The sequence below is a fragment of the Notolepis coatsorum genome, assembly GCF_963971535.1.
Source record: "Notolepis coatsorum genome assembly, chromosome: 3".
NCBI classification, from domain to species: domain Eukaryota; kingdom Metazoa; phylum Chordata; class Actinopteri; order Aulopiformes; family Paralepididae; genus Notolepis; species Notolepis coatsorum.
In genome coordinates this window covers 109255465-109282964 of record NC_140167.1, presented here as the reverse complement: position 1 = coordinate 109282964, position 27500 = coordinate 109255465, and the positions used below count along the sequence as shown (strand labels likewise).

General features: G+C 45.6%; 2 protein-coding genes across 3 annotated transcripts in view; both read right to left on the bottom strand.

Annotated features, from left to right (window-relative positions):
• Nucleotides 1-27500, bottom strand: part of LOC311225644 (polyprenol dehydrogenase) — a 220029-nt gene that overhangs the window by 20829 nt on the left and 171700 nt on the right. For both annotated transcript variants that reach the window (XM_084311028.1, XM_084311027.1), the window contains exon 3: nt 5476-5544. In XM_084311028.1, the coding sequence (XP_084167154.1) occupies nt 5476-5544 (69 nt within the window). The remainder of the gene's footprint in view (nt 1-5475; nt 5545-27500) is intronic.
• On the bottom strand, nt 21874-25253 carry LOC311225064 (uncharacterized protein; the record flags this gene model as incomplete). The annotated part of the gene is made up of 4 exons (XM_084310272.1): nt 21874-22203; nt 22368-22517; nt 22723-23200; nt 25147-25253. The coding sequence occupies 4 exons, from the start codon at nt 25251-25253 to the stop codon at nt 21874-21876; spliced, it is 1065 nt and encodes a 354-aa protein (XP_084166398.1).

Genomic DNA, 27500 nt, shown 5'->3' with positions numbered 1-27500 from the left:
GCATTGTCCTTAATAAACAAATCTTAATCTTAAAATCTTAATCTTGACTTGTGTGTGCTTCATCCATATTTTTTATATTTAGATGTGTAGCTCAAAGATGAGAATATGGTTAGTTAACTCACGGACTAATAGCTAATGCATGGACTAACATTACTTCTGGAGCTTAGCAACAGCCAATTATATTCATAATAATGCAGGACCTCTTTAGGGGGTCTTTAATCGGCATGCAACGAACTGGACATGCAATTGGAGCGGCACACACACACCAGGATACACACACACATGCATTGTCTTTCCTCAGTCGCTGATGCGATAGAGTCTCTGCGCCGAACCCATCCCGTCATCCTTCCCCCCATGGGCAGCCGGGAGCAGATAAGGCGTCAACGTGAACCGCACCCCGGGGACCAATCCAAGTGCTCGTGTCCGTCTTCGTCAAGGACGCCACAGCTTTAGCGATCTGTTGTTGTGCATGTTTTTCCATTGGGTTTATCTTATCGGCGGGGAAACCCTTGCGAGCACGGGGAGAACATGCAAACTCCACAGAGAAAGGCCTGGGAGATACCCCACCTGGGTACCTGGCATCATGGAAACCTGGTCCCCAAGCGGGAATCGAACCCTGGACCTTCTTGCTGTGAGGCGACAGTGTTAACCACTACACCACCGTGCCGCCACATTCTGATACTGTATTGTACGTTACATTATATAATCATATTATAATTAATTTGTATATTATATTAAACTATATTTACACTATATACTATTATTATGGTACTATATTATATTGTATATATCATGTACTTTATATCTCATATCACATTATATATGTGTTGTATACACTATTATGTACTATATACTATTATCTATACTATTATATACTGCAGGTATACTATACTGTAATGTGTAATGTGTACTATATGTGTGTACTGTAATGTGTACTATATGTATGTACTATGTATGTATGTAAATTAAAAAATTAAATGTAAGTCTTCAGGGGTAGGGCCCGACAAGCCTAGTGCTTCTCCCTAGCCCTTTTCGGACAATTGGACAATGCTGCATTAGCAGCTGGTAAAACGTTGGCGATTTATGGAATGACCATTGTTATGTGTCCAAAACCCGAAATAAAAAATAACTGAACTGAACTGAACAGCCAATTCTATCTGTCCCTCCATTAAGACTAAATAATTTCCCAGACTTAAATCACTTGGAGGACAAATTAAAATGCATTAACTCCCAGTAACTTTTTCCATCAGCGTGTAACAGACGTGTAATAGAGGCCTTGCATGGGATGTTTGTGTGTATGGCTGCCTGTAACCATGGTTAACCACTTTCAAAAGGAAATACCTCACTTCCGTGCAGTGGTAGAGCAGGTAAAACACAGGAAAAGCATGATATTACTATTCTACTGTGACTTCCAAATCGAGTAATAAGACACCAAAAGTATTGTTTTTGTTTATATATTTCCAATATATCAGCACATAGCATCATTGCCTTTTCCATTGCAATGTACAAAACAATGGTTGCTATGGTTATGGTACAGTATGGCTGTTTTGTATATTGCAGGAAGAAACTTTTTGCAGTAGAACTACACACACCGTCAACCACACACACACACACACACACACAGTCACACACACACACACACATACGCACACGCACACGCACACACCCCCCCCCCCCTTGTCCCCTGTGCTTCAGTGCCTGCCAATTACAACAATAGTAATCAATTCCACCGCAGTGTCTAATGTCTTGAGATGGTGGCTTTGTGTTGCTATAGACTGTGAAGTCTCAAATGTCTTGAGATTGTGGCTTTGTGTTGCTATAGACTGTGAAGTCTCAAATGTCTTGATATGGTGGCTTTGTGTTGCTATAGAGGGCTTTCCAACTAGCCATCCGGGGTCGAATCTGAGCACGATCGCCCCAAAATAAGTACGATGAGAACGCTCCCCTCTGTCACCGGGGACGCTGATTCGCTCCATGCCGGGACGGCGGGACGCGTGTATGCTTTTACCAACCCAGTTGTGTTTCCGGGTTTCCGTTTTGCGCTCTGATTGGCCACTGACCTATGCTATTACGCCCCCCCTTTACACTCTCGCCTGAGACGCGCTGTGAAGCGCCAGCGGGGCGAGGCGGTGGTTTCTCCCCGGCTCTGTGCGCCTTGCTGCCGCCGGCTTGTGTCTCACAAGACCCGGTCCAGCTCCAGCAGCAGCGGCCGTCTTCCGCCTGCGGTATCCTCCCTCCGAGGCGGCTCGTTCTTATTATTATCCCCCATTGTTCAGGTCGACATGGTCGCACAAACACGTAGGTTTCAATCACTGAGCTGTCTGTCTGTTGTTGTGTGTCTTCGGTTCGGCTACTGTACATGAGATGAGACCCCCCGCCTCTCTCTCCATACAGTACCAGCAGCTGCAGGTCTGACGAGCACAGAGTTGCCAGTCGATAATTCTTGCTATTTAAAAATATTCCTCTTCTTCTCCCCCACTACTCCTCCAACGGGTGGTGGATGGTTTTATATTGACGGTAGATGGGGAAACACAACTAACACTGGTCTTTATTAAATGTTGTTTCGGGGTTTTCCCACGAGAATGCACGCCTGGTTGCGTCTATTATGGAGAGAGAGGCGCGGGGTCTCATCTCCATGTACAGTAGCCGAACTGTTGTTGTGTGTCTTGATGAGACACACACACACACACACACACACACACACACACACACACACACACACACACACACACACACACACACACAAAGACAAACACACACACAAAGACAAACAAAAGACTAGGAAATATGCCAAAGGACATTTGGACAGAGATGTTTGAACCTCCTGTCTCACATATTAATGAGAATCCATTACTTTCGCAGTGTCACTCACTCACTCACACACACACACACACACACACACACACACACACACACACACACACACACACACACACACACACACACACACACACACACACACACACACACACACACACACACACACACACACACACACACACACACACACACACACACACACACACTTCTCATTCAGGGCACAAGCATCTGGCTACAGACCCCTCCTTGTCCCCTGTGCTTCAGTGCCTGCCAATTACAACAATAGTAATCAATTCCACCGCAGTGTCTAATGTCTTGAGATGGTGGCTTTGTGTTGCGACTGTGAAGTCTCAAATGTCTTGAGATGGTGTCTTTGTGTTGCTATAGACTCTGGAGATACTAATGTCTTGAGATGGTGGCTTTGTGTTTCTGTAGAATCTGAAGTTCCTAATATCTTGAGATGGTGGCTTTGTGTTGCTATAGACTCTGAAGTTCCTAATATCTAGAAATGGTGGCTTTGTGTTGCTATAGACTCTGAAGTTCCTAATATCGTGAGATGGTGGCTTCGTGTTGCTATAGACTCTGAAGTTCCTAATATCTTGAGATGGTGGCTTTGTGTTGCTAATAGACTCTGAAGTTCCTAATATCTAGAAATGGTGGCTTTGTGTTGCTATAGACTCTGAAGTTCCTAATATCTAGAAATGGTGGCTTTGTGTTGCTATAGACTCTGAAGTTCCTAATATCTTGAGATGGTGGCTTCGTGTTGCTATAGACTCTGAAGTTCCTAATATCTTGAGATGGTGGCTTCGTGTTGCTATAGACTCTGAAGTTCCTAATATCTTGAGATGGTGGCTTCGTGTTGCTATAGACTCTGAAGTTCCTAATATCTTGAGATGGTGGCTTCGTGTTGCTATAGACACCGGTAGCCACGCCCACTAGCCACCTTTGGGGTGTCTCTTCTATTCTACTGCATAAAATAATTGCTTAAACATACAGAACGTAGAAAAATGGACAATGGAAGGGAGAAATAGAAAGGTAGAGGTTTCAAGTGGAGACCTCCCAACCATCTTTTAACGCCCCAAAATATCTGTCAGCCATGCATATTCAACTGATTATGATCCTACATCCATATGGTGGCTTGCCCCATAAATTCAACATCACCTTCCCACACCCTGATTTTGTGCTTGTGGCCACAAGCCCTGGAAACTCTTTTCAGCCTCAAGGCTACAGTCGAAGATGAATTATGTTGTGCCCTTAGTTACAGATATGGCAGGATTTATGGGGCTTCGAAGGTCAGTGGAATTCATTCCTCAATATGTGAGTTTTACAGAGTAACCTTTGGGCAATAGGGCGATAAATCTCTTTCACACACTCATTCATCTCCTCCTTCGTCTGTCCTGTCTTCTTCTCCTTCATCTATCCTTGTCATTCTTCCCTTGTTCTCTTCTCTATATGTCTCTCTCCTCCTCTCTCTCCTCGTATTATCCCCCTCTGTCATCTATTCCTCTGCCTTCCTCCTCCTCTCTCTTCCTCTATCTTCCTTCCTATCCTCATGTCATCTCCTAGCCTCCTCTGTTCTCTTGACACAGCAGCATGAGAAGCTGTATGCAACATCATTACTAGCATTATTATTAATATTCACTCCTGTTAGACAGACGCTACACAGCTACCGTACAGGCAGAGGGGGGGACTGTGTGTGAGTGTGCGTGCGTGTATGTTTATATGTGCATCTGTGTGTCTCTGAAATACGTTGTTTTACAGCATACAAGAGTGAAATTCTCTAGACCATGCAGCTGCAACATCAATAGTGTGTGTCTGCGCACATCATGAATGTGCCTGTGTGTGTGGCCTACCTGCAAGCATGCACATATTCTGTTTGTGTGTGTGTGTGTGTACACACATGGATGCGTACATTTGTGTGTGTGTGTGTGTGTGTGTGTGTGTGTGTGTGTGTGTGTGTGTGTGTGTGTGTGTGTGTGTGTGTGTGTGTGTGTGCAGCTCTGGCCTCCCAGCAGTCCAAACAATAGACTGAACAAACCAAAACAAAGTACAATACAACCCAATGTATATACCCTCGTTTTTCTATCATTATGGGGAAACGAAATTGTACTTCTCTGTATGTCGTGCACATTATGAGAAGCGACAATAAAGCTGACTTTGACTTTGAAATGCCCCAGCCACATGATGAAAACAAGATTTTGGCCAGGTAAAGGAGGAACTTTAGGGTTAGGGGTTATGGTTATGGTTATGGGTTATGGTTAGGTTTAGGTTTATGTTAGTTGAGTGTGTATTAAGGATGGGCAGTTAGTAGAATATTATACTATTCAAAATGACATACAGTAGGTGTTGGGCATGGATCACTGAAGCCCTTCAGGCTACATTATGTGCTGCACATTTGTTTTCCTTTTAGTTCACAGCACTTTTTTAATTAATAGAATAATCAAATATTGACACACCTTCAAATTCCCATTCCAATGTGTTAGGTTAGGTGTTTGTCTGTGTGTGTGTGTGTGTGTGTGTGTGTGTGTGTGTGTGTGTGTGTGTGTGTGTGTGTGTGTGTGTGTGTGTGTGTGTGTGTGTGTGTGTGTGTGTGTGTGTGTGTGTGTGTGTGTGTGCATGCGTGTTTGTGTGTGTTTGTTTGTGTGCGTTGATTACCTTTGGCCTCTTTGTGCTGCTCATGAATTCTCTTCACCGCTGTTAGACCCTCACGCTCATCCGTTCCTCCTTAGAGAGATAAACAAAGAGAGAGAGAGAGAGAGAGAGAGAGAGAGAGAGAGAGAGAGAGAGAGAGAGAGAGAGAGAGAGAGAGAAAGAGATGGATGATTGACACTCAAGACAGAAATGTTGTGTTTTAAGGGCATCTGTAAATCAAACCTGCCTCAGATGGTGAGTGAGTAAGTGAGCAAGCGAGTGAGAGTGAGAGAGTGAGAGGAGATGGAAAGCTACCAACTGTGTATCTCATCCTCTGCTCTGAGTAAACACACTGCAAGATCCCCGTTAGATCCATCTGTGCTCAGAAGCACGGAAGCACGCATGCACACACACACACCTGTGCAAATTCTTTTTTAAATAGGCTATACACATCAATACATGGTGTCATATACACACACAAACACATGCAGATTAGCGCGCTGTACACACACACAAACACACTGTATAACACACACACAAAAGCATCCAAATAAGCAAACACACACAGATGGACTTTCAATATTTCTCTTTCCCCAGACACACAAACACACACCTACTGTACACGCAAATATACTCTCTCTCACGCACGCACACACACACACACACACACACACACACACACACACACACACACACACACACACACACACACACACACACACACACACACACACACACACACACACACACACACACACACACACACACACACACACACACACAGATCAACAAACTCAGAAACACACAATTAAAAAAAAAAACACACATACTTTCCATCTTTCCACATACAAACAACATGCAATCACACAAACACAAACACCAGGAGCGGCAGCATCATTCTGCCAGGCCCAGCCCACTGACACACACTAATCTTGGATTATTATCATATAGGCCTTTTCAAGGACACCGTATTGTTTAGCCTGACTAACCCTAACTAACCGTACTGTCATGCACTTGTCCTAATAAACTAACCTACACTGTAGCACTCAACACTTTGATGAACATTGTTGCTCAGCTGATAGAGTTGTGCCCTTCCTGATGGCATGTCGTACAGAACATGTAAGTCGCTTTGGATAAACGCGTCAGCTAAATGACTAAATGTAAATGTAAATGTACAGTATATATTATAATATACAGCATAACAGCATACTACGTATAGAGCATAATTTACAGTGCATAGAAAATGGGGTGTACAGTAATCAGTCTGGTATAGTTGGGGTGTGTTGTGTGAGGTACAAATTCCCAATATTGTTCAGCAGATACACAGCCTGTAGGTAAAAAAAAAAATCTTGAACCTGCTGGTCCTACAGGGTGAGTGAGGTTAGACCATAGGGCTGGGTATCGCCACTGATTTCCCAAAACGATTCGATTCCGATTCACAAGGTCCCGAATCGATTCGATTTCCGATTAAATACTATTTAATACTATAAAATTGAAATGGTTCAAGGAACCCTCTAACACAGACCTGGGCATTGTATGGCCCGCGGGATGATTCTGACCGGCCCGCAAAAGATTACATGATAATACAAAATAAAAAATAAATACAAATCAAATTTTATATATATTTTTTTTTATTTATTTTTTTTCATGTCAACGTTCACACGCACAATATACGCTTACCTAGGATTTGACTTGATTCAACAACAAAGCTGTCGGGGCAATGGCAAGCAAAAGTGTGGTTATATCTTTTTCACAACTGAGGTAGGTAGATTACATTTTTTTTATTTGCAATTAATTTCAAGGCAACTAGGCAGCAACAATCTCGATTCTCGAACACATGAAAACCCTGAAAGAAGTCAAACCATCAGCTGATCACCGGCACAGGTACTCATCCATGTTACGAGCACTGCATGATGAATTTTCAAGGCGTTTTCAAGATTTCAAAAAGGTTGAGGATGAAATGCAGCTGGTTTCCTCTCCCTTTACCTGCAGTGTTGATAGTGTACCCACTGATGTTCAGCTTGAACTCATTGACCTGCAGTCTGATTCACTACTGAAAGAGCACTTTAAGTCACACACACACACACACACACACACACACACACACACACACACACACACACACACACACACACACACACACACACACACACACACACACACACACACACACACACACACACACACACACACACACACACACACACACACACACACACACACACACACACACACACACACACACACACACACACACTCCAAAAACACTCTATGCATGAACTAAACACACACTTTCCCACAAGTATTCGAGGACAAAGCTTTCCATATTTTGTGCTGGATATTAAACACATAATTAATTCATTAAAATAATCCGGCTGCTGGTGAACAACGGAGCAAGCGGAGTGTGACAGAAGGGGAGTCTTTAGTCATGGTTCATACCTGAGCAAATGTACTGACAAAGTGTTATGTGTTGGAAAGGAGACGACCAGCATCATAATCCAGTGTCAATGACCCCGTTGTAAAAGGCACTTCAACCTGGAGTCAAACTTCAAAACCTCCTGTTTTGTTTTGGAGTCAAACTTCAAAACCTCCTGTTTTGTTTTGTTTGTTTTATTGCGTGTCTAGCATCTCCAATTTCTAGCTTTTAGGACAGAGTGGCACGTGTTCACATTCACAAATACTGAATAAACTGTTCTAGGGCACAGGAAGAACATTATTATGTGAATTCAAAGTTAGCTTAGCATTCCTGAATATCAGGTGTCCCGATGTCACCAGCTCCAGTATCACCAGCTCCAGTATCACCAGCTCCAGTATCACCAGCTCCAGTATCACCAGCTCCAGTATCACCAGCTCCAGTGTCACCAGCTCCAGTATCACCAGCTCCAGTATCACCAGCTCCAGTATCACCAGCTCCAGTGTCACCAGCTCCAGTGTCACCAGCTCCAGTATCACCAGCTCCAGTATCACCAGCTCCAGTATCACCAGCTCCAGTATCACCAGCTCCAGTGTCACCAGCTCCAGTATCACCAGCTCCAGTATCACCAGCTCCAGTATCACCAGCTCCAGTATCACCAGCTCCAGTGTCACCAGCTCCAGTATCACCAGCTCCAGTGTCACCAGCTCCAGTATCACCAGCTCCAGTATCACCAGCTCCAGTATCACCAGCTCCAGTATCACCAGCTCCAGTATCACCAGCTCCAGTGTCACCAGCTCCAGTATCACCAGCTCCAGTATCACCAGCTCCAGTATCACCAGCTCCAGTATCACCAGCTCCAGTGTCACCAGCTCCAGTATCACCAGCTCCAGTATCACCAGCTCCAGTATCACCAGCTCCAGTGTCACCAGCTCCAGTGTCACCAGCTCCAACCAAATTGCAACATCCACTCCTTTAACAGACCCACCAGGATTTAGCGATTCCACAATTGCAAGAATTAACATAAATTCAACCACCCTGCAATATTTGCAACAGCTTGCAAATTTGACCAATCCCTGTGATATTTCCACATAAAAAAAGGGTCCGGCGGCTCACAATTTTTATGGATCCGACACACGACAATCTTCATTTGACAGTCACTATTCAACTGCAGATCCATTTATTACAATGGTAACAGCTCTGTCCAACCGGGAGACGCGTTGTGTGAGGAGAACTGAGGCCATGTCCAGACAAAACCGATTTCGGTCGTATCAGTCAAAGTATTTTATCGTATGTACCTTTCATCCACACGGAACTGCGTTCTGGGAGCCTGAAGACGCTATTTTTCTAAGACCGGGTCCCAGAGTGGGAAAATCTGAAGACGCCCCCCTTGCGTCACCGTCTTTACAAGCCTATACGCGCATTTTCCTGAACCGATAGCCCACCTCTCCCTTAACCCGCATGTGCAAACTCAGCCAACATCACAACAACAATGGCAACGTACAGAGTAGTTGCGTTCATGTTACAGAAGCTATTGAGCTTGATCAGGCTTTTACAGCTAAATGTACTGCCCCTGTACTACCACCGTCGACAACAGATTGACATCTCCCTTAACACATTCCCGGCCATCCACGTATATATACGTGATTGGGAGACAGCGCTTGAAGGCCAATCACGTATGTATATATATATATATATATGTGTTTAACTTGTTTTTTCTTTTATTCGATTTTAATATCCTATTCACTGTCACAGAGCTGTATTTTGGCTGGAAAAGGCATATTGGGACACGGAAAATGCAGTACCGGCCAGATCCTGGTAGTGGCGCTGTCTCGAGAATGCAGTAATCCTTGTTTCAGACCTGGTGTCACTTTTTCGCTCCGGGTGGACTTTTCTGTTAGCCTGAAGCGAGGGCTTCACCCGATCGCCTGGAATACTTTTTGCGACACCGAATTCAGTATGCAGTAAAGGAATATAGCATCAGCCAATGGACATATCGATCGACCAGATGGCGATCAAATAACTGGGAAATTCTTTTTGGAATCCAACCGGCCACAGGTAAGAGCGATTTGACGTCAATTTCAGCCTGATCGGGCCTTGTTCTCATAGCCACCCCCCTGATCAGCGTATGTTGTTGTAATAACGAATGCCGTTATTGGTAATCAATAATCAGAAACAACCTCCCCCTTTCATGCATTCATGGTGGAACATGATACCGATCATATGCATTTTGATTTTTAACTCTAGCTTGTGTAGGGACAAAACGCCAATCGATTTAATGTTATTAGCATAGTGCCGCCTTATAACGATAGGTTATGTATATAACCTAGTTATATGAATACTGGCTGAGCGTCCCGCTCTTAAGCCTACCGAGATATACCTCATCTCATGTACCTATTGTACTTACACAACGAATAAAACCAATACACCCACACCTGCCGGGTCCCGCCCCTACGGAGGCGTAGCCTATAAGATAGTAGGCGTGGTCCCCAATACACCCTTCCTCGCCAAAATCTAGTTCCCAGTCAAAAGATCCCTCAAGGGGACTCAGGGCCGCTTAAGAGCGGGACGCTCAGCCAGTACTCATATAACTAGGTTATATACATAACCTATCGTTATATTATCGTACTTGGCTTATCGCATCCCGCTCTTAAGCCTACCGAGATATGGGGTAAGAGCGGACGCGAGGCCAGACAAATGTACCCCCTGAGGACCCGAAAGCCCACATCAAGGGGTTTGGGGAGTCCTGTCACCCCATCCTCCCTAACGAAGGGGGGGCGCAGTCAACTCCACCGGAGTGCGAACAAGGAGGAACTAGAACCCCTTGAACACACAGCACAGGCGGAACCACGTGTGACTTAACACACTGTGGCCCATACCCATACACTCCTGCTACCCTACCAAGGACGGGAAGCAGGAAAGGCCACAGACCCCAGAACCGCCTGGGAGACAGAACCCCCGGTCATGTCCATGAGGTAAAACCTTACAAAGGGGCCCGGGGAGGACCATGAAGCTGCAGCACAGATGTCCTCCACCGAAGCCCCACCCAGGAGAGCGGCAGAAGCAGCCACCCCACGAGTGGAGTGCGCCCTGACGCCCCCAGGGGGATCCTGCCCAGCCAACGTGTAGCAGAGAGCAATGCCCTCGCACAACCAATGGGACAGGCGCTGTTTCGACAGTGCCTTACCCGCACGAGAACCACCGTGACAGACAAAAAGCTGGTCGGTAACCCTGAAGTCCTGAGTACGGCTGAGGTAAATTCCCAAAGCGCGGACCGGACATGACAGGTGAAGGCCCACATCTAACTCACTAGTGTGAGAAGGCGGACGAAACGCCTGAACCACAATATCCCGGGAGCGGAAGGAACTCCGGATATTCTTAGGCATGAAAGCAGGATTAGGTCGCAGAGTGGCACCGCAATCGGCCCGAAAAGACAGGCACTCTGGACGTACCGAAAGAGCACAGAGCTCACCCACGCGTTTAGCGGAGGTGACAGCCAGCAGGAACGCGGTCTTGAAGGACAGCTGTCCCAACGGCGCCTGCTCGAGTGGCTCAAACGGGGCCAAGGACAACTGACAGAGGACCAATTGAAGATCCCAAGTCGGAGCCAAAGAGCGTTGCACCGGCTTAACGCGTCGAGAGCCAAGCAGGAAACACTTCACAAGTGGGTGGCTGAACAAGACAGTCCCCTCAAACCCCTCATGATAGGAGGATATAGCTGCCGCATATACCCTCACCGTCGAAGCCGACAGCCTATCAAGGAGAGACTGGAGATAACTCAGGACAGCATCCAGGGGGCAGGAGACTGGGTCCCGGCCCCCCGCCTTACACCACTCTTGGAACATACGCCATCTGCCCGTATAAAGCGCAACAGTGGAGGGAGCATGTGCATTCCGGATGGTATCAACCACAGAAGGGTCCATCCTCTCCAGACTCACCCTCCCACCAGCCACACCAGCAGGCGTTGGCCCAACACCGGGTACTGGAACAGAGACCCGTTGTGCTGTGAGAGGGCCGTTGCCGACCAAGGAATAACCCAAGGAGGAGCGACCAGAAGCTGGATCAAGACCGGGAACCACACTGCCGTGCCCCGGTCCGGTCCGACCAGAATCACCGTCCTGCGCTCCCTCCGTATCCGCTCCAACAGCTGACCCAACAGATGTACAGGAGGAAAGGCGTACAGAAGACCGGGCGGCCATGGAAAGATCGAGAAGGCATCCACCCCCAAGGGGGGATGATCCGCTCGACTGACCGAGAACCACAAGGGGCACTTGTGAGAGTGTCGGCACGCAAACAGATCTACCGAGGCCTCCCCGAACCGATCCCAGATCTGTCTGACTATGTCGGGGCGGAGTTCCCACTTGTCGTGACGAGGACCGCCCCGAGACATCATATCCGCGCCCATATTCTCTGCACCAGGAATGTGGAGCGCCCTCAGACTGCGCAGCCTGTGAGATGCCCATAGCCAAAGTTCGACCGCCGCCCGGTGCAGGTGGATGGAACGAGTCCCACCCTGCCTGTTGATATACGCCGCTGCCGTCACACTGTCTGTCCTGACAAAAACGTGCTCGCCTACCACCAGGTGGCCGAACCGTTTGAGGACCAGAAGGACCGCCTTCAATTCCAACACATTGATGTGCGGGGCAGATGGACCGGCATGAACCGCCGGCCAGTTGCCCCCCACTGCGTGGGTCCGACACGTCCCTCCCCAACCCGTGAGAGAGGCGTCGGTGAAGACCGCGACGTGTGAGCGCCTGCTGCCCATGGGGACCCCAATGGTGAGGATACCCAGCCTCTTCCAATGGGCGCGATCTCCCCATATCGACAAAGGAACCGGCAACCGTTTCCATTTGTCCCTCACCGGATCTATTCTCATAGAGAAAAACCACCTCTGTATCCTCCTCATGAAGAGAAGGCCAAGAGGAACCACCGTGTGAGCAGATGCCATCATACCGAGCAGACGCATCACTTGCAGCGCCGTGACCGTCCCTCCCAGATGGAACCCCCCGAGCGGGCGACTGATAAGACACCCGGCGCTGCTCCGAGAGGGTTACAATCATGGGCCTCGACCTCAGCGTCAAGCCCAAGTACTCCACCTGTTGACTGGGAAGAGGCGTACTCTTCTTCCAGTTCACAGCAAAACCCTGGCAACCTCCTCCGAACGACTGAGGAGTAGAATGTCGTCGAGATAGAATAGAACTCGTATCCCCCGACGACGTAGAGGCTCCAGTGCAGTCGCCACACACTTGGTGAATGTGCGGGGAGCCAGAGAATAGCTGAACGGCATCCTCTGGTACTCGTACACTACGCCCTGAAACAGGAACCGTAGGAATTTCCTGTGAGGAGGGAAAATCGGGATGTGAAAATACGCATCCTTCAGGTCTATGGAGGTGAACCAGTCTCCCCTTCTGACAGCAAGCAGAAGGAGTTTGACGGTCAACATCCTGAACGGTCTCGCTACAATCATACGATTGAACGCGGACAGATCCAGTATAGGTCTGACCCCCCCTGTTTTCTTGGGCACCAGAAAATAACGGGAGTAGACGCCTGACATCGCGTCCTCTCTCGGAACCACGACGACGGCCTGCTTCGCCAACAGAGATAGGATCTCGTCGGCCAGGGCTGTCACTGCTTCTGACCCTGACAATAGGGTCAGCACCAAACCTGAGAACGGAGGGTGGGGTTGTGCGAACTGTAACACAAGCCCCTCTCACGGGAGTGGGAGGCATCAGCGCGATACCCCGCCTGGCGAAGGCGAGGCCGGGGTAACCCTTGCTGTGCATTCAACAGAAGAGGCCTCGAGTCCCCCTGCTGACCACTGTAGCTAGTGGCAGCCGTAACACCAGGCTCACCCATCACACAACGTGTGGTGCAGGAGCCACGCGACAGCACAACATTCTCATGGACAGACCCAGGCTCAGCCATCAACTGGGTGTCAGCCCCTGTTCCCATGAGAAGTGAAGAATGGGGCCGCATGCGCTTCAAAGAAGGTTCGCGGCCCGCAGCCAAAGGAGAACGATCAGAGCCCCGCTTCCGTGGGTAACAGAGAGAGGATTGAACGGGGAGCGGGCTGCTCGCGGCAAAGTGACGACGGCTTGTTTTATCCAAACCGAATTCACCCAAAATGGCTGATCCCTCGGCCGCCAAGGCTGTCGGCCTTGTGGAACCCCGTTGACTCTCCGCCCAGGGCACCACTGGCGGGGGAAGCATAGCCGCCTGTCGAGGATCTCGCCACAGTCGTTGACGAAACCGTGCTCCCACCTCTGGCTGCACAGCGTGAGGCGATGTAGAACTCAGATCAACAACCGCCTGCGCCTCCACAGAATGACCAAAAAGCCTTTCCGTGGAAAAAGGAGTCGTGAGGAGAGAAAACCTATCCTCTTCCCCAAGAGGAGAGTGCTCCAACCAAACATGCCGAACAACAAACGTTGACAGCATCCTAATCCTCCCCGCAGTTATAGCTTGCGACTGAGTCAAGATCTCTATAACACCACAAACATGCAACATGTTTATAATGTCGGCTGGACCCATAGCCCTACTACCCGACGCCAATGTGGATAGGAAACTAGCCAGCTGAGCCAAAACACTGGCCGCCGCTACAAACCATCCTGCAGCAGTATACCACTCATCCGTCCATACTGCCACCCTCCGAGCCGATGCAGTCTCAAGCATCGGCCGGGTGGTACATCGTTCATCCCCGCCGGGGCACAGGATCAAAGCTACCTGGCTATGTAGCCACGGTACACCCGGCCTGCACCCAGTTGTTAGCCCGTTTACCCGTAAAAAAGGTAAATAGGACTCAGCGAAACCCCCCACATTAGCAACCGACTGACCTTCATCAATGAAGCGGGTAAGAGGAGGGAAAAGCGGAATTGTCCCGCGGCGGGGATCATTAGAACAACGACCCATTTCAGCGTCAACATTAGCATTAGCAGTAGTAGCATTAGTAGCATTAGCGTTAGCAGCGTGCTCCAGGATTGCCAGGAAAACGTCCACTGCAGTGGAACGTTCACCAAGCCACCCCGGCCCTGGCGCCGAAACATACTCCACAGCATTACCAATACCAACATTGATGCCTAATGACACAGGGCTCACCGTTGTACAAGCCGGCCCGATAGCCAAACCATGTACGCTGCCCCTTGATCTGCTGTCGTCAGATGAAGAAACATCAACATAAGCCCGTCGTGTCGCTGAAACATGCCTCGAAGATGCCAGGGGTAAGCAAACCTCCGATAAGCTTTCAACATTACGTAATTTCTCTAATCTTTTCATAACACTAGTTACATAAGGTGCATTGCATCCGCTATGCTGGGAACGAAAATAGAGGAAGGGTGTATTGGGGACCACGCCTACTATCTTATAGGCTACGCCTCCGTAGGGGCGGGACCCGGCAGGTGTGGGTGTATTGGTTTTATTCGTTGTGTAAGTACAATAGGTACATGAGATGAGGTATATCTCGGTAGGCTTAAGAGCGGGACGCAATAAGCCAAGTACGATAATATAACTAGCTTTGCAGGAATTATCCCAGATCATTCCCATATAAAGCTCATATTCATTAGGCTATAAAACGGGAACGTATTGATGAAAAAAAATTTCTTTATGGCATATTGAAGGGAAGGTTTATACTGTCAATTGACAATGACAATGGATACATAGCTATAATAGAAAATATAGATTTAGCTCTACAAACAACGTCACGCACAGTGAAAAGTTGTAATGAAAAGCTGGCGTCCTAGAGTGGGGCCCTGTCTAATCTAATGGCTGGGAATGTGTTAATCCGCATGCAAACCCAGCCAACAAAAAAGAAACATGATACATATATGTCTTATATGTCCAGTAGGGGTGTAACGATGCAACCTCACAACGATTAATTTCTATTACGATTATTCAGGCAACGATTCAATGCATCATAAAATCTCTTCATTTGACCACGATTCGATTCGATTCGATTCATTTTCGATAAATTGTCTATCAGTTAATTCCCCAAAAAAATTTGAATACACAAATGTGGCTGGGGGAACTGATTCACTCAGCATTAATGGACTATAGGTCAATAAAAACAATACACACACAAAAAAACAGTAAAAATAAAAAATAAATATATATATTTATTCCGATTAATTTCGGAATTTGATTCTAACATTTTCAAATCGATGCAGTTGAATCGTCACATTAGAATCGATGCATTTCGATTAATCGATGCAACGTTACACCCCTAATGTCCAGATATGTCCTGGCTAGAAGTTTTTATTAACACTTTGATTGCCAGTGTGGCGTGCACTATTTATCGTTGAATGCCACCACCCACTTCAATGATAGCGCTCTAAACGCATAATCCATGTCTAAAATTATGGCTATGTGTCTAATCTGCCCGTCGCTTATCAATGACTTGTTTGCAGTCAACATTGTCAAAAGGGATTGTTTTTTTTAATCGGTTAATTTCCGTTTTATAGCATTTTGAAAAGCCCTCGTTTTCTTGAAAGTTTCAGGAAAATATATAGATTCCGTGATAAACGGCATTTACTGGAATATTCTGGAATACACAAAAAACGTTGTAATTTTTCGGCCTATTTATGAATAGTTTTCAAATAAACGCTAGATTATCGATAGTATATATGTGTACTTATGCACGCTAGAGAAGCGGGCTGAAAAATATATTCTCTCATTTCCTGATCAGCACACACACACACACACACACACACACACACACACACACACACACACACACACACACACACACACACACACACACACACACAGGGGGCAAACGCTGATATATAGGTGAAAACAGATCCGATTACCCCAAGCCTGGTAAAATAAATTGCTTACCTCAGATCAGATGTTCTCCAAAAAGATTATTCCAATTCCTGATCGGCATTCCAAATATCGATTGCGTTTATTGATTCAGCGCTGGGTACTGTAAATATGTATTCCACGCTGTTCTGCGGCTCGGCAATCACTTCGATCCTTCAGTTGGCTTGACGGAAAAGTAAAATGAGGAAACTGGACCCCCCCCCCCCCCCACCATCAGTCTAATTCAATAGGGTGCAGTACCACAGGGAGAGACGATAGGGGGCGGTATTTTCCCAATGGAGCTCAGAGAGAGTCTGCAGCACTAGCGTGAGGCTCGATTGATGAACTATGAATTCAATTCGATTAATAAAAAAAAAAACGACAAACAAACGCTATATAGCGTTGGTGGCATTCAACAGTCGGCATGAACTAACGACAAAACGCGTCCGTGGCACTCAAAGTGTTAAACACCGGGAGGCTACTGTGATTAATAAATACACATAGCAGGCCTTTTTCTGAAAACCCAAATAAGCTAATAGTGCTGTGACAAACTGTCAAAAAGGGTTTTCGTTTTTGAGATACCCCTACCGGAGGTAGAACAAAACACAAGCATGTTTTTCATCATCTCTAAGGTCTCCCATATATGAAATGGATTCTTGTATAAAAATATTTTACTGCAAAAATGGTTAAATTGATAGATATCGTTATACACCCCCAAAGGAAAAAACAACCAAAATATAGCCTGGCCGTATGGGAGTTGAGACATATAAGCTCATGTAGATTAATAATACAAGCTCCAAGAGCTTTCAAAATTGACATGCTAGCAGTCAGACAGTTGCTTAACCCAATAGAAAAACCTGGATGTGAATATCTTTATGCATGTAGGAAATATATACCTATGTACACATACTTAAAATAAGCGGAAATAAAAAAAATTAATATCTATGCAGAATGTTCTCATTTACTTTGTAGTAGCTATGCCATGGATTGTCATAGAAACACAGATGAGGGCTTTTTCGGAAAGGTGTGGTTGTGCTGAATCCAGCAATACCACATGTGTAAATATAGCATGCATGGTCAGGGAGTTACATCCGTAAATGTATGAGGTGTCCTAAATTAAAGAAAATGAAACATTGACATAATGAAGTCTTCAGTCCAAAGCCCATTATCAGTGGTGAGAAGCATGTTGACAAATTCAATGTTACTGCAAAGTAAAGTCACTTGAGGTAATGTTCTGGTCTATAATGTTAATATATTTATGATAAATTTAATAAATTATACATTTCATATGATACATTTTAAGATACTTCATATGGAAACAAAGATCCAATTGAATCAGGTTGAAATTGAAATAGAACACCTTTATTTCAATCTACTGCGTTCTGAGCCCCCTGTTGTATTCACTGTACTCACATGACTGTGTGGCCAGGTTCAGCTCCAACTCCATAGTGAAGTTTGCGGACGACACATGGTGGTGGGGCTGATCTCTAACAATGACGAGAAGGCCTATCGGGAGGAGGTTGATGAACTGGCACGCTGGTGCCGGGATAACAGCCTACTCCTGAACATTGGTAAAACCAAAGAGCTGATTGTGGATTTAGGAGAATACAGCAGGGGATTCTCCACTCCTTCTATTCCGGGGCTGTAGAGAGCATTCTGACTGGAAACATCACTGCCTGGTTTGGAAACAGCACGGCACAGGACAGGAAGACCCTCCAGAGAGTGGTGCGCTCAGCAGAGCGTACTACGGGTATTGCACTACCACCCCTGCAGGACTTATATAACAGGAGGTGCAAATCCAGAGTCTGCAGAATAATGAAAGACCCCCACCACCCCAACAACAGCCTGTTCAAGCTGCTGCAGTCAGGCAAGCGCCTACGTACACACGCTACGAGCACAGAGAAACTTCGGCTCAGCTTCTTCCCCCAGGCCATCAGAACACCCACTCACAAGTACACATGAGCACACACACACAACACAAAAGGAAACAACAGATGTGGTTCTTGTATAGTATAGTTTAGATATAAGTAAAACATAATGACGGAGTTAAAATTGTATATTGTATAGTAGTGTACATAGGAACCAGTGCCTTCTCGGGAATTTAGCATGTCTATTTTTATCATGCACATCTTATGTCTTAACTGTTTTTTTTTCTATGTCTATTTTTTTATTGTATTATTGCACAATCGATGCGGGCATGACCACCCACATTTCACTGTATGCCCTGGTACAGGCACGTGCACACATAGAGCCCAAGGGGTGCTTGAGCACCTGCCTTTTTGAGCCTCATAAAAAAAGTGCCCTTTCTGAAATTTCTTTTTTTAAATGTTTTCGTTATGCATATAGACTGCCCTTCCAACTGAAAAATGTCAGGATGTAATACAAATATTAGGTAAAGAGTTTGCACGGCCTCCTCAGCGTGCCTCTCCGCGGACATATATATTTTATGCATAGCGTGGATGATGATTATAGAAACCGCTGTGGCGCATACAGTTGAATGCTGGTATTATACTCACTGAGGGACACGAAGAAGTCAAGTCTGATGGGATTTGGGAATCTCAAATACAAATCGGGATTGGAATAAAAAATGCATTTATATTAAACAATACAGAATATACAGCACTTCTTGGGGTCTGTAGGGTAAGCACTTATTCCCTCCCCCCTGAACATTTATGGAGATGTATGGGCCTTTTAAGTCAGTGATAAAAGTGTCTTTCAAGGATAAGTGAGCCCCTGCACTGATTATTATAGTTCAATATTTGATCACCAAAACCCCCCAAAAAGCATAAAAAGGGGGCCCCCCGCCTGAAAAGGGCCCTTAAAAAACGTGTTTGTTTTAACGCGTGCTCGGTTAAAACACACACAGGTATAGTGCCCTTTTCAGCCTTTGAGCACCTGCCCCTCTAAAGTCCTGTGCACGTCCCTGAGTGGGTGTGTATCTGTTAGTGGCTTGATGTGATGGAAATTAGTCAGAAGGATTACGACAAACATCTGTATCTCCAGTATGCACCCTCCCAAGTGATGATGTTTGCAGGGCGTGGAGGAGATGTATTATAGGACACGAGTGTCAGCTTCCTCATGGTTGCATTGATCCATTGGTGGACTGTTTCCAACATGGTGGACTTGATCACCTGCAGTGATGTAGACATCATTGTCATCTGGGAACTGTCCATCTGTTAACAACTTATTTGACAGGAATGAGAAAATGTCTTGTTACACCTGGCGCAACTAACTGCTCGTCAACAGAAATATCTCTACTTGACGTGTATTGTGTCTAGCACAATAAAAGCTTTCCCATAGAGCTCTGCATAGAGCTCTGCATTTCGCTTGATCGGTGCTGTCAGAAGTCTGTCATTTGATTCAAGCACTCTTCCTGAAATTGTTGTACTGCTCTTGTCCCGTAGACTCGAGTTGATGGACAGATACGGCAGCAGCCGCAGACTCACACACCTTATTGTCTAATGCAGGGGTGGCCAACCTTTTTTGAACCAAGATCTACTTTTTTATTTACCACCTAGCCCGAGAGCTACCAGCCAAAATTGTATATTGTAAGCCGTCATTTGAGGCTTTATAAAAGCAGCATAATGAACACAAATCTGTCAGTGCCGAGTCCGACCTCATCTTAAATAACAAACAGCATTGCTTGTTGTAGTTAACAAGGAGAGGAAGAGTTGATTTAGCAAAAAAAAAAAAAAAAAAAAATTTTATAATCACATTTTATTAATCAAGATCTACTTGAAATCAGCCCGCGATCTACCTGTCGATCGCGATCGACTGGTTGGGCACCACTGGTCTAATGTAACCAGGTATTTACTGCCCTCCTCAAAGGGATTCCCATTGCTCAGCAACACCTCCATCAGGTCTTTGGCATGGTGTTGACATTGGTGCTGAGATGCAGATCCTTTCTTGTGATGAGGACGTTCTTCACAATCATCGTTTGTTCTTCACAATCAACTGTTGTTTACAGTTCTCATATCTAACTCTAGTTCTCCACATATTTATTGTCTCATTGTGTGAAATATCATATAAGATATGCTCCAATCATGTTTATTTTATTTGTATTCAATTACTCATTCATGAAAACCTAGGTAAAGGCACCAACATCACCATTCTAGGTTCAATAGAATAAAAGGTATGAAGCGTAAATCGAAATAAATACAGAAATCTTTGATTTTTGCCATACCAGAATATTCAAAGCATCAATATTTGAACTCCAGTTGATTCCTCACACAGTATTAACTTAAAATAGCAATACAAAATTATATTACACAGCAATTGTGTGAACATTAAGACGTTTTTAAAGAATTCATGATTTCGATTGTGGCCATTTTGGATACGTGTCTGGTTCCTTGACACTCAAGCCAAAATTGTTCTATAGATCCTTATCTTCAAATTAGAAGTGAAAACGAAACTTTCGCATATACATTTTAAATGATTGAGTGTCCAGGCACCCCACTATCAGAAAAGTGTGTGGTTTTCTGGTCAGCAGGAGATGTGCATCTCTGGCAGCTTATGGTCAGTGACATTGTTCGTCAAATAGTGTTGAACTTGAGTGTTACACCCTGAGTGCATAGTATAATAGACATATTAGCATGGTAGGTAGTAGTATAAGGATAGTAACATAGTACATAGTAGTAAGGTACTAGTAAAAGACAGTTATTTATATATATTATATTGTAGAAATCATCGGAATAGAGAAACGCACAATGTCTATCAGTTGACAACACAAAGCCGTGTATCATTTATTTCGCAGTAGCACAAGTGACAGCTGTCAGAACTATGCCGGGCTAGCATATGGATAAAAGTTCCCATATTATGTGCATTACACAAACTAAAAACAGATATTACATTACATTACACAAACTAAAAACAGATATTACATTACATTACACAAACTAAAAACAGATATTACATTACATTACACAAACTAAAAACAGATATTACATTACATTACACAAACTAAAAACAGATATTACATTACATTACACAAACTAAAAACAGATATTACATTACATTACACAAACTAAAAACCGATATTGTCTGAATTACTAGAAGAAAGAAATGCACCACCTTTGGCTGATAGTAATTTATTAATTTCCTAGGATTTCTTTTGGTCTAATAAATGTTTAAGGTTCTTAGATGGATCCCCTGCTGCCTCCTCCTCTTCCTCCTCTTGCTCCTCCTCCTCCTAATCCTCCTCCTCCTCCTACTCTTCCTCATCTTCCTCCTCCTCCTCCTCCACGGGGAGCAGCGTACTGGCTCATATTAAATGGCAGGCCATGCATTATGCAGCAGCTTAGGCCACCGCGCTGGAGCTTCATGTCCTCGGCTACAGTCCACTTGTTGCTGCTCTGGTCGTAGTGCTCCACGTTGGAGAGGATGGTGGAGCCATTGTAGCCTCCAACCACGAAGAGGAGGTCATCCAGCACCGCGATGCCAAAGTGGCTGCGGGGGGTGAGCATGGCGGGCAGGGCGCTCCAGGTGTCAGTCAAGGGGCTGTAGGCCTCCGCGCTATGCAGGTAGTTTCCATGGTGCCACCCTCCCACCTGAGGACAGGACACATGAGAGGAATGTTTTAGTATGTGGTTATGGCAGGCAGACACTGTATTAATCCATTTAGGGAAATTAGGGCATCACAGAGGCATTGAAAGTCAAATGATACATATCTACAAATATCTAGTATAAAGCATTTGTCTCCGTGTGCACCTACCACATAGACTCTTCCTCCGTACGCAGCGACTCCCACTCCGGCACACCTGCTGCTCATGGGGGCGATCAGAGTCCACTGGTCGGTGTCTGGGCTGTAGCACTCAGCTGTGAGCAGACACTCCGTCCCGTTGAAGCCACCACAGATGTAAACCTGTAATAAGAAAGAATATTCTAATTTAGTTTATATATTCCATTTGATTTCATTCTACTTTAATTGTCTGTTAATGTTGATGCACCAAAGGACCGAGACACATCTTCTGTATGTGCAAGCTTACTTGGCAATAAAGACATTTATGATTTCTGATCTAACGTTCCTTGTGTTCATCTAGCACCCTGTGTCCCTCAGTTCCACCCACCTTGCCCTGGAGGGCTGCTGCCCCTGCGTCGCTCCTGTGCTCCAGCATGGGTGAGATCACTGTCCACTGGTTGGTTTCAGGCTCGTAGCGCTCGGCGGTGTTCAGTATCACGTGTCCGTCTCTCCCTCCCATGGCATAGATACAGCCGTCCAACGCTACCACGCTGAGGCTACTGCGGTGTGAGTGCATGGGAGCTGCCTGCAGCCAGCTGCGAGTGACGGGGTTGAACCTGCACACACGGTTGAGAGCCTTTCTGCCGTCCCCATTTACGCCGTCCCAGCCGCCGAGGCAGTAGACCAGACCGTGGAGATAAGCGGTGCCGTGGAACCACCGGGGATTCTCCCCCTCAATGCTCACGTCCATCCATCCACCGGCTCGGATATCGTAAGCCTTCATGGTCAGGATGCTGCCACCCAGGCCTCCGATGGCCAATAGGACCTCCTGGGGCAGGCGTGGACGCATCAGGGGGTTTGGGAGCCTGTCGGAGCCAGGGGGGTTCAGGACGCTGAGGATGAGGGCCCTGCAGTCGTGGCTGTCCCTCACCACAGGGTTGTTCTGGACGTTGTTCAGCAAGTAGTCAGGCCTCATCAAGCCCATGCGAACCTGGGAAGAGACAAGCAGACAGCGGGTACAACTTAGACATCGGTTGTAGGCGGTTTCTGTTGCTAGGGAACAGTTTGGACCCAAATGTTTGAGAACCACCGTACTAGGGAACCTAGTGTTGTTTTAATGTAATGCACAGTAATACAATTAGTTACCTTGGGCAGCAGCAAAGGGATGTGTGTTTTACGCTCCTCACAGGAGTGGTCGATCCAACGGAGGACGGCCTCGAACACCGTCTCCTCGCTCTTCACGTTCAGATCATCCCTCTCGATGATGTCCACCAGTTGCTGCAGGGACAGCTCCACAAACTCCTGTGAGACGTGCAACATCTCCTCAAAGTGGCACACGATGAAGAGATGGGCCTTGCGCCTCAGGTCAGGGCAGCAGTAGATGTCCACAAACATCCAGATGCCGACACAGTTTTCCAGAGACAGCTGGCCTTCTAGGAAGTCAGAGCACGCTCCTACTATGCCAGTGACGAGAAGCTGGTCTGCAGCCACCAGAAGCTCTTCCACGTTCTCTGCTGTCACCAGCACAAAGCGTGTGTAGGAGTACTCTATGATGAGCTGCATCATACCCGGGGACACCCCAGGGATAGTGTAGACTGCTTTCTCTGAGTCGCTCCAGCGAGTGAAGAGGGCTCTGTGGGACGCAGAGTATAGAGATATCTGATGAGTAAACAGTAAGCAACATTCTGTCCTGTGTAGTAATATATTTTCACTGTAGAAGTATAGGGTCTTAGCACAGTAGAAGTATAGTATCTTTTTACAGTAGAAGTACAGTATGGTATCTGTTTACAGTAGAAGTACAGTATAGTATCTTTTTACAGTATAGTATCTTTTTACAGTAGATGTACAGTATAGTATCTGTTTACAGTAGAAGTACAGTATAGTATCTGTTTACAGTAAAAGTACAGTATGGTATCTGTTTACTAACCAAGCTAACCTGAACCAAGCTAACCTGAACCAAGCTAAGCTGAACCAAGCTAACCTGAACCAAGCTAACCTGAACCAAACTAAACTTACCTGAAATAGTCACTGCAGTCACACAGGAGGGCCTTGTGGGCATTCAACTCAGTGCTGTTGACTTTAATAACCACATCACAGAACCTTCCCTCCAGACGCAGCTCATTAAGGATTGTACAGGACATTGTTTCCTTTTCCATGTGGTGATTTTAAAATGGTATCTACAGAATATATTCAAGCTTACAGACAAGTAGTCGGAAACAAGTCTTCTGAGATATGAGAACTTCTGAGAGAATTGTTGAATATACTGTACACAAATGTTCTAGAATGTACTATTATGACATCATATTGTGACATCACAAATGTTCTAGAATGTAGTATTATGACATCATACTGTGACGTCACAAATGTTCTAGAATGCCTATTATGACATCATACTGTGACATCACAAATGTTCTAGAATGTTCTATTATGACACCATACTGTGACATCACAAATGTTCTATTATGGCATCATACTGTGACATCACAAATGTTCAAAAATGTGCTATTATGACATCATACTGTGACATCCAGTTATAAATAACGGCATAACTAACAGCGTTAGTTTTTTCAGTAACGAGTAATCTAATGGCTTACTCTTCCAATCTTAATAACGCTGTTACTGTTACTGCCAAAAAATGCGGCGCGTGACTATAATTCATCAGACAGATCTATGCGCTGAGAAGCAATACTTTTTTCCCTTGGTTAGTGGGCAGTGCGCGATTGGCTGAGGTTGAGTAAAATGTGTGGAGTCGTGTCTCCTTTGGCGTGGCTGCGGGTCCTGGGGCGTGTGGCCTGTCATTCCTCTGTGGAGCTTGGGGGTGGGGGCGTGGTGTTTGCTCGTTTTCCTTGTGGTGGCGGAGGCGCCGGGGCTGGGGTAGATGGAGCGGCCCGTGGAGTTGGCATTCCCATCGCCGTGCATGGCGGTGTGAGTGGCACGCGGGCTGTTTGTGTTTTCCATGGTGTGCTTTATCGGGGGTGTGTCTTGGATGGGGATGTGGTAGGGAATCGGGATTGATGTGTGAGGTGTTCGGGGGACTGACTGTTCCGGGGGGGTTCACATGCCTTCGAGCGACATTATACTATTGTACTTATTTTATGCCTATTCTTAAATCTGCACGTCTACATTACACTACTTTTATTGTCTTTTATGCCTATTCTTATGTCTGAAGTTTATGCAATTTCTTATTTGGTCAATTTGTGTGCTGATTTTATGCCCATGTTCATTTTTCTTTTTCTTTTATTTTAAATTTGTTATACTAATTACTGTGGTACACTCTGGACTGAGAGTACTATGTAGATAGCTATTAATATTTATTATTGTTATATTATAGAAATGTGTGCATTGAAATGTCTGTAAAGTCTCGACTACATTGAAAATGAGGGTGACCTCAATTGTAATTTCGAGAATAAATAAAGGTTGATGATCCACATTATCATCAGTGACAAAATGTATCATATTTGGGCAGTCAGGGAAAGAGCAAGAGCAAAACTCAGTGCAAGTCAAGCCCACTGAAAGACATTGGCATTTGCTGGCATCATTGCAATTTCCATCTTTACAGTACAGGTGGGTGATGTGTCGAACTTCCTTAGGTGCCGGTGCTTTCTGGAACATCACAGGTTCAATGGTCCCATCTTCTCTGAGCCTCCACCCTCTACCAACTGGGTTCCAGAGAAGAGGATTGGCCAGATGGCTGTGACGCCACACTGCTGTTTGGTACAAGGCTCTCAACACATGTTGCTGGAAGGCATCTTCTGTTGGGGGTAGATTTGCAGCTGATGAATCTGTGGTAGATGCTAGTGTGTACCTCATCTCATCCAGGTTGGTGCAAGGACATCCATTCTCCATTTTCTTTTGGCCATACAGGAGGAGGGCATACTGTGTTCTCTGAAGAGATTCTCTAGGCCCTGTATTGGTTATGTAGTTGCTGACAAAGCTACATAGAGCAGCCTTGTTCCCACTGATCCTCAGGTATTTCCTGTAGTTAGAAACACTTGATTGATATGATAATATGTGTTGGTCTGCTGGTTTGGATGGTGCCTCTTCTTTGCCTTTCAAGGTCTTTGATTGAGTTACAGGTTGAAAAAACCCTCAGCTCAGAACTAGGCAAAATCTGCATATGGCTCGCTGATAACAAACTATCATTACACATGGGCAAAACAGAGTCCATTCTCTTCAGTTCAAATAACAAACTCAGCAAGACAGACGGCTTCTCAGTTACAGTGGGTGACAATATTGTCACAAGGAAAGAAGATATTACCTACCTGGGTTCCATCCTAGAGGCAAATCTTTCCTGTGACAAAATGGCATCCAATGTAATAAAAAAAGTCAACCAACGAACAAGAATACCCTGAAGACTCTGGCAGGAGCACTCATTCAAGGGTACTACGACTATGCATGCACCTCATGGTACCAAAGCACCTCAAAGGCGCTAAAAACAAAATTACAAACATCTCAAAACAAACTGGTCAGACTACTGCTTGACCTTACTCCTAGAACCCACCTCACCCCTGCCCACTTTGACAACCTAGGATGGCTTAGAGTAGACGACAGAGTACAGCAACTTGCAATGGGCCTGGTCTACAAGATACACTACACGACCAAGGTACCCATGTACATGTCAAAATACTTCCCAAAGGTCAGTGAATACCACAATCACAACACCAGAGGGAGCTCCACAAATCATGTTAAACCCAGATTCGGCTCAAACAAGGGACTAAACAGGTTTCGCAATTATGCCACATCAATGTGGAACGCCCTACCCAGAGCTGTAAAGGAATGTGAATCACTACCCACTTTCAAAAACACTCTCAAAAAACACCTACGGGAGACTGCAATTCTAAACTGGCCCCTGTAAATGTCCTAACACAACCCCCCCCAATGTACAGTAAATGACCAAGTATAGTCTTGTCAATATTCCAATGTACAGTTTTGCTTGTTCAGTTGTACAGTGTCCCCCACCCACTCCTCCTACCCAACCCCCCCCCCTCCAATGTACAGTTTCTATGTCAATTTGCAAATCTGGTATGTCATAAATGTATAGATGTAGCAGTACTGTCTATCTGTATGTCATGTATGTCATATATGTTATGATTAATTAAAAATGGGGGACCCTGATGTAAACAAGACGAAAGTCTTTCTCTGGTCTGCATCCCCTTAACAATTGTA